Source organism: Cebus imitator, unplaced genomic scaffold (genome assembly GCF_001604975.1).
Source record: "Cebus imitator isolate Cc_AM_T3 unplaced genomic scaffold, Cebus_imitator-1.0 Scaffold6, whole genome shotgun sequence".
NCBI classification, from domain to species: Eukaryota; Metazoa; Chordata; class Mammalia; order Primates; family Cebidae; genus Cebus; species Cebus imitator.
Window position 1 is genome coordinate 7,606,845 of NW_016107321.1, and position 8,638 is coordinate 7,615,482.

General features: G+C 45.1%; 1 protein-coding gene across 8 annotated transcripts in view; it reads right to left on the minus strand.

Annotated features, from left to right (window-relative positions):
* Window positions 1-76: 76 nt before the first annotated feature.
* Window positions 77-8,638, minus strand: part of ARID1B (AT-rich interaction domain 1B) — a 441,201-nt gene continuing 432,639 nt past the window's right edge. For all 8 annotated transcript variants that reach the window (XM_017537335.2, XM_017537381.2, XM_017537389.2 and 5 more), the window contains 3 exons: window positions 6,899-7,682; window positions 4,116-4,246; window positions 77-1,973 (listed from right to left, as the gene is read on the minus strand). In XM_017537335.2, coding sequence (XP_017392824.2) covers window positions 249-1,973; window positions 4,116-4,246; window positions 6,899-7,682 — 2,640 coding nt within the window. In that variant the 3' untranslated portion in view covers window positions 77-248. The remainder of the gene's footprint in view (window positions 1,974-4,115; window positions 4,247-6,898; window positions 7,683-8,638) is intronic.

Below are 8,638 nucleotides of genomic sequence, written 5' to 3' on the forward strand. Positions count from 1 at the left end.
TTTGGTTAAAAAAAAAAAAAAGAAAAAAAACCCCAAAGGATGTACTTATACACACAGACAGCAAATATTAATTTCATAACTGTTCAAATTAATTATTTCTTTAATTCCCAATTGGTAAATAGTGAATGGGGCAGAGGAGCAAAGATTTTCTTTTCCTTCTTCCTACGCTGGATAAACAAGAACAGAAAACAGCCAGTTATATGTGACCCTCTAATCTTCACTCACACATGCTTGCCTTCTCACTTATGTCATAACTGCCCAATCTGAAACAGTACATCACAGATGACAGAAGCAACCAGAGAGTTCAGGACAGCTGATATCGAGATATCCAGCAACCGGCCCTCGTGCAAAAGGAATTCCGAGCGGTTTTCGTCCACTCTGGCCATGGCCAGCAAAGCCTTGGCCGCCCTGCACATCATGTCCACGCTAGGCGGTTCCAGGGGCGGGGGCTGCATGTGCATGAGGTTGTGCTGGCTCTGCTGGTACTGGGCCATCGTGACCCCATCCTCTAGGAAGCTTATCAAGTTTCCAATGCTTCCCTTCTGCACAGCTATGGCCCTTGCTGCTAGCGTGTCCCCTTGGGCAAGGTTCGATAAAAGCGCCATGGACATTTCTCGACAGACTGGGTTTTTGCGATCCCCAACGTACCTAACTAACGTAGCATAGAATTTCTCCTGACGACTAAATGGAGGAGTGGCCAAGATCAGGTCCACATTATTATCCTGGATACTGAGTTTACAGAGGGTCTCCAGCACAAGTCTCTGAGGCGACAGGACCGAGTTGGGTCCCACAGTTGGAAAGGGATCTTGTGCCTCTGCAGACGGGCACACCATCCAGTGCAGCAAGCCATCCAAAATTGGCAAGCAGATGCTTTCCGTGTAAGCAGACAAGTCTAGCTGCCCGGAAATGTTGGCCAACGTGACCAATGTGTTATCCCTCAAGACCTCGAGGCAGTCCCACCACCACTCATCCTTGCTGCACGGCACCCCCTTGTCCTCGTCCTCCTCCTTCTCATAGGTCTGTGGTGCTCGCTTTCTCTCGGGATGCTCGTGGTGAAGAAGAATCAGCTTCCCCAGGATCAGCACCAAGCCTGGATGTTTGGACATTTCGGCATCATTGCCAGGCACGAACGACAAGCTACGGACGATATTGGACACACAGATGCACCGCTTAGCCAGGGAGTCCTGCCAGTGCGCGATGGTGCACAGCGGAGTCTCGTCTCGGCTCCTGGGCTCGTCCTCCAGCAGCTTGATGTTCCGGTGACTTTTGGCTTGCTGGATCCCAAAGGGAAACTTACTGCTTTCGGTCTGGGGCCCAGGGTTTGCATCTTCGGGCAGTGCTCCTGGCCGAGCAGAGAGGACGTCATCGATGGTTGCTATGATGCTTTTCTCTTGCTGCTCTTCAGAGTCGCCCTTGCCTTCTTGCTCTTTCTTTCTACCTGCAGAGCTTAAAGGGGGAGGCGGGCGCCTGCGAGGAGGAATTTCCATCTTGCTCTCAAAGTGAGTCTGGATGTGCTCAGTGGTGTCGCCCCCGCCGAGCTGCCAGTGCAGAAGTCCACTGTTGAACTCCTGCACGTGCCCCAACTTGTCAGATCGGTCCACAACGAACAGGTTGTTCTTTTTGACTATCTTGATCGGCAGCTTGTCGAACTTACTGGCTTGCTTGGGCTTCTCCTTTGGGTCTGCAGTGGCGTCTGGGGCAGTCAAAGCGATGCTGCTCTTCTCATCGCTTTCTGTCTTCTCGCTGTCTTCCTCCTCGTCCTCCTCGTCTTCCTCGTCGTCATCAATACACTCAGCATCTTCCTCCTCTTTCCCAGAATCCTCTGTCAAGGACTGGCTGTCATCTTTCCTTGCTGCGTTGTGGTCAAGTGCTTTTTGGCTGGGGTCTCCCACTTCGTATTCCATAAGAATTCCAAAAATGTCAATCAGGCATTTTCTAAAGTACTCGACTAAAAGTTCGAGAAATCCAGACAACTGGAGAGGAGGAGGAGAAGAAAGAAAGAACAGGTACAATGTCATGACATCAGATATGACTGAGGAGGGGAAAGATCCCGAGACCTATCAATACCTTGTCACAATCATCACAGGTTTTCCTTCCTTTTTGGCTGCACCAGGAAAGATAAACTACCTTTGAGGTACAACAGACTTCCTCAAGTTTACATTATAAACAAAACCGAGGTTTACCATGTGTCTTATTTGCTGCTCACTTGCTTAGACTACCTACATAAAACTTACTTTTTATTCTCATATTTCTAATATTGCCACTGAGGGAGTGCTTTACTGTTCTTTACCTTTCTGCTCCTGATTTAGATACAATGCACTCATTATTAGAAGACTGGGAACATGGGTTTTATAGACTCTTTTGCCCAAAGTGACTCTGTTCTCTTGTATTATTTATCTGAGACTCACTTGCCGGGATTTTTATGGTTGTTATTCCTAGGATTTTATGGTTATTTTTGTCTCAGGTGCCATAGGTTACCCTGACTCGTGTTCTCCATGTATCTTTTGGAGAAGATAATTTCAGCAATGTGGTAGCTCATGAACACTGAAAATTAAAAACAAATCAATTTAGCCTCTGATAAATACATTAGAATGTTTCATAAAATGCAATTTTACCTTTCAGTTATTTACAACTCTAGCTGAAAGACAAAAGTGAGAGACCAGTGACTATGAGAGCAAGTTTGGTTTCCTTTGAGCAAATGTTTCTATCAAGAAAAAACAATACACTCCATGATTAGCAACCATCCTCTCTCCCAACACCCCTACCACGTTTAGAAACTCTAAAGAGTAAGTGACAAAGAGGATTCTTTCCCGGTAGATGTTCTGGAAATCAGCTGTACCTTCAGATCCCACTGTCAGTTTCTTGAAAGTAGAGTTAGAACAATTTTTAAGAAGCCAGGGGAAGCCCTAGCACCAACTAGAAAGAATTGCTTTTAGGGTGCTGAAGGTGCAATGTTTCAACGGCGTTTTCCCTCTTCTTCCCAGGGAAAAAGGGAAAGTTAGTAAAGCAATTCTGGTTGTGGAAACGGGATCGACAGCTCCCTAACCCAAGGATGAAAGTGTGTTACTCCAGCACATGCAGTAAGCAGCTTTTAAATTCCTATTTCTATTAACACAGAAGTCGGGCAATGTTTATTATTAATCAACTTTCTAGCAACTAAAAAGTTGCCTTTCCAGGCTGATAATGAAAACTTAAAGGAGAGAAGAAAGATGTAGAAGATTCTGGTCTTATTTCAATAAAAGCAAGGAAATGAAGTGTTTTAGTTTTTGCACTGAAAGTAGAGAGTAGTCTGTATACTGCAGGGAAAATGACCCTTGTTCCATGTTTTATTTCTGAGTGTTTCTTTAAAAGTCGATAGCCCTGTGGACTCTTGGGCATTTTTCTTATACTTCAGTGCTCCTCTCTTCTATTATGTTGGAAGCTACCTGAAGCCTAACTCTGAACAAAGGAGGGGTTTAAGCTCATGAAAAGTAGTAGGCTTTTACATGACTGCTTCAAAATCACCTGGAGAAAGGCAGACATGGGAGAGTACAGACTAAGAAATAAGTGTGGCCATGAGTTGGTAACTATTTTAGCTGACTGACGGGTACGTGGGGGTTCATTAAACTGTTCTCTATCCTTCTATGTATGTTGATACATTCTATAAATACACAATATACAATTTCTAAATCTTGAATATCTCTTTAATTAAAAGAAAGACGTCAAGTCCCCCTGGAAAGTAGGGCAATGTCCTATTGCAAACAATTGTGTTTCTAATGCTGACTGCAGTCACACTTAATGTTACATTGTGATTACTTCCCATTGGCCTGCTAATATTCATTCTACACAATTTAACATCACGACTGTCATCTATCCCATGTACACGTACACATATTTCTCATGCGGTCACTGTTTTCATGTAAGAAAGAGAGGTATGTGTGTACACACACTGAAGACTGCAATGAATATTATCCCAGATAGCTCTGCACTGATTAACGTTGGTCAGTAACCATGGCAACGATGAACAGCGTCAGACGCTGGGTGCTAATGAACGCAGACGTTAGCTCGGTGCAAGTATGCACGGCTTCATGCTCTCCGACTCTAATCTGCCCCTTCGCTGGACCATGCTGGCTTACCTGGGAGAGATTGAAAGTAGCAACAGTGCTGTCATCATACAGGAGAATATTAATAGTGTCCAAAGCCCACGTACTCTCAGCCAAAAGACCTGATTTAAGGGACATCATCACACGCCATGCCTCAGGAGTAACTGAAGATGGGAAAGAACAAGGATATCATTAATGTCGACTGTATGCATGAAAGAACGAAACTTAGCAAAAGAATAAGAAAACATAAGTGGAGGGTTGAGTTAAATATTGACTTTAAACAAATGTCTTCAGGGACAGTGAAGGGCGATGACTTCAGATTTTCAACGGAGGCCATAAGCTGTACTGAGAAACTCGCGTTGTTTAAGATCTTCGCGCTTTGCTGGTCACGCGTGAGCCGAAAGTGCTTCTAGAGGTGGAGTGGCTGAGCACAGATGGTCCTTTCTCACGGCTGGGTTATTTCTTTCAGCCACCCTACAGAGTCTGCAATGTGGTATCAGAGCTTTTAATAAATGAGTCAAACCCAAAAGTTGTATCTGTCTTCTTCTGCCTTCTCCACTCACGAGTATCTCAAGGTGGTGTCTTGAAAGGCCGCCAAGTATGCAGAACATGGAAGCAAAACTGAACTCCAAAGCACCATGCCCCGCAGAGGCACGGCCTGGGCTCTTAGGCTGCTCTCCTCCAGGCCTGTGCTCCTGCCCTCAGAATGTGCTGTGACAAACAGCAGCACTTCGATGGCTCAGATTTCTCAGGAGCATGGTCAGAGCCAAAGAATGGGAAGCAATTTGTTGTTTTCCCTATTATTCCCGCTACTGAAGGAAACAAAATGATCAGGTAGAAAGTTTGTGAGATTTGCCATGAGATGGGGCTGGGGGAAACAGACAACAGGCATCGGAATTTCCCAGGAGGTGTGGCAGCAGTGCAGGTCACCAGCCCGGGAGGGCAGAGACTCGGCTTGGCCAGACCCCTGGAGCCACCCAGAGGCTGGGGCGTTCTTCAGGCACCAAGAATCATCAGATGTGGATGTGGGTCAGGGCGGGGGGGCACTGTGGCTTTTCCACCTTTATCTGTTTTAAAATTTTCTAAGATAGGCACGTATTGTTTTTACAATAGAAAAATCAAAATTACTTTTTAAAATAAAAATATAAATTTCCCTAGGTTGAAGACAAATGCTATATAACATGCACTGAGAGATTTCAAAAAAATTAGACATATTTATTTAAACATATATATACACACATAAACACACAATATACATGTGCATTTATATACACATTTTGTAGATATAAAATGGGGCTCAGTGTCTGTCTCCTTTTCTCCCTCTGCAACCCTATATATATATATTCTCATGTTTTTGTTGTTCCTGTGGTAAAGGGCTACGTCAGTGAACTTCATTGAAAATCTTGTTTTTGTTAAAAATAACATAGCTTGGTAGCAAAATGTGGAAAATCATGAACTTACTAGAGATGCGGAATAATTGTCGACATATGTTTTGCTAGATATGAGGTGAAGTATAAAATGATTTTTCAAAAATTAAAACCACAAATTGACGCACATGTCAAAATCCAAATAATACAAATTTATAAATACTTCCAGGTTCTTCCTAACCTCAGTCTTCTTACTCAGAGAAATTTGTTGTTTTCTTTTAATTTTGTTTTTAACTGATGAGCTTTCAAACTGGACTGGTAGTTTTTAAGTACCCTTTTAAATCTCTGTGAATATAGTTGTTGAATTCTAAAATGCTACAATTGTTAACTTTTTATTGAATTGTTTTTTTCAGAAAAAAATTCTTATATATATAAAAAAATTCATATATATATATGAAAAGGGATATATATACACACACACACACATACAAAGGGATAGACATATGTATATATAAAGGGATCTATACAAAGGAATATATATGTGTGTGTGTGTGTGTGCGCACGCACACACACACACACACACACACACACACACGCTTTTTTTTAATCCTTGAATTTTTTTTTTGTAATCACTGCAAATGATTTGAAGTGAACTTCATCTTGAGTTGTTTTGAGTAATTTTTTCTAATACAACTCAGATCTGTTATTTCCCTCGCTGCGTTAAAAGTACTTCAGAAATCATGCAGAAACTTGATGTGTGCTCCCAGACAGTCCAGATCTCTGATTAGTACTCAGAACATCCCACAGAGGATAAACAAGCAACATCAGCATTCGAGTGACACAGTTCTTGGCCCACGTCTACCAGTGCATTGAGGATATCAATTCGATGTATCACAGCATAGCATATTCTATATATCATACCATCTATCAATCTACATATTACATCCTTGCTTTGACCTTTTCCCATGGAAATTCACTGTATGCTGTCACCAAATTACAGAGTGGCTTGCCTTCAGATTTTCTCAGGTCACCTTTAGCATTTCATTAGCCTCACGGGAGGGTCTGTTAGGCACGTATTGTGGCGAGTAGGTGGCTTGGTTAAGGTCAAATCTTTGAGCCCAAAATATAGTATATAACCACTGAGGATTCCCTGATTTCTTACTTGAAGCTTTGATCTTTCAGACAAATAACATTCATATGTAAAATGGCCATTTTAGAAGGATGGAGAAAAAAAAACTGCAATTTGATTTCAAAATCTTTTCTGGCACTATTTCTTAATTTGGATTAGCAGCCTCCAACTGTTATTCTTATATAAAAATGTGCCTTGATAATTTCTAGTCATAATTTTTTTCATCCCTTTGAGATTAATAAGAATGATATCTACACTGAAATTAAAATTCTGCACTGCAACTGGGACTCCTTTCAGAATGAAAGCTTTGGAATTCTTACCGATATCTTTGGAGGTAATCTTTCGCCTTTGCTTCAAGACCGGCTGTGATGCCTCTACTGAGCCAGGAGGAAAGGTAATCTCCCTTCTGATGGGGGGTGGCTGGGGCGGTGGCCCGGTGACCTGGGATGCGGGGACCGTGGGCATCACCTTCTGCATCTTCATGGAGGGCAGAAAGGGAGACTTGCTTGGAGACATGCGGTTCTCCAGGGAGCGCTGGAAGGACGCTGGGCTGGGCGCCCTGGAGATGTGATTTGGCAGTGACGGTGGCGCCTGGTAGGACGGCTGTGGCGGGCGCGTGATGGGCTGCATGGAGGCTGAGGACGACATGTAAGGCTGACGCTGGCTGACGTGAGAAGGCCACTGGCTCTCATGGTTTATCCTCTGATCGGGTACCATCATATCGTCCGTGCGGTTCATGCCTGGGTAAGAGGGCGCCTGTGCAGGGCCGCCAGGGCCCTGCCTGTTCTGGTAGGGATAAGGCATATCATTGCGTGCTGCCCACATATTCTGCTGAGGCCCCTCGCTGGAGGACGACTGCAGCGGGCCGCCCATCATCTGAGGTGGGATTCCGTGCGTCTGGAGCTGCCCCGGGCCCTGCATGCGCTCCCTGCTGTAGGGATAGGGGTACTGGCCCTGCATGGGCCTGCGGTCCGGCCCCGAGTACGAGCCGCCGTACTGGTTGTACATCTCCTGCTGCTGGCTGCCATACTGCATGTTGTACATGTCGCCCTCGTGGCGCTTGGCTGGGGGCCCGTACATGCCGTCCATATGGCGTTTGTAATTCTGGAATTCACAGAAAGATAAATCACCTTGATGCGCTCTTACAGGTATAATCACACACTGAAACGATGCAAAATAGTTACTACCTGCTAGAATGTTCATTTCAAAATGAATATGGGAAGCTCCTATAACACCTGAGATATTTATGTTCAGTATCTCAGTAGTATATACACCGTGTCACACACTCAGGAGACGGCATCCAAAGTTTGTTTTCATGTGTTTGAAGCTTTCTGTGGGAAAAAAAAAAAAGGCCTCCTCTCCTTAGGCTGTGACACCAGGACAGCCAGCATTGGACTCCCACAAAGGCAGATGCCACACACGCTGGGAGCTGCACTAGGACCACGGCAGGAGGCAGAGGGACCCCCCCACAGGAGAGCTAGGATCCGGGGCCAGCCCGAAAGGGTCTCAGGATAAATGGGTTTTTTGAGCCTCATTTTATGGAAACGCCTCCAAACAGGACTCGGCTCCCCAGACTGGCCTGTGTCACCAGACATCCATCCCACGGCTCCTGCCCTGACTTCTGGCTTGGCCAGGTGGGGCTCCCCCAAAGCCTCACTGGTCCTGGCACTGAGGACAGGGCTGGCACCACACCTGCTACTAGGCTTGCTTCCCGGGACGCTCTTGGACCAGTGCTTAATCGGGGTAGGTGGGAATCTGATGGGAGGCAGTGAGGTGCTCGTGTTTTTCACTTTACTTGAAAACTGTTTAAGATCAGTTGGTTTAATAATGCAATTCATTGGCGCGGTGCAGTGGTTCACACCTGTAATCCCAGCACTTTGGGAGACTGAGGCGGGCGGATCACCTGAGGTCAGGAGTTCGAGACCAGCCTGGCTAACACGGTGAAAACCCGTCTGTACTAAAAACACAAAAGTTAGTTGGGTGTGGTGGCCGGCCCTGTAGTCCCAGTTGCTTGGGAGGCTGAGGCAGGAGAATTGCTTGAACCCAGGAGGCAGAGGTTG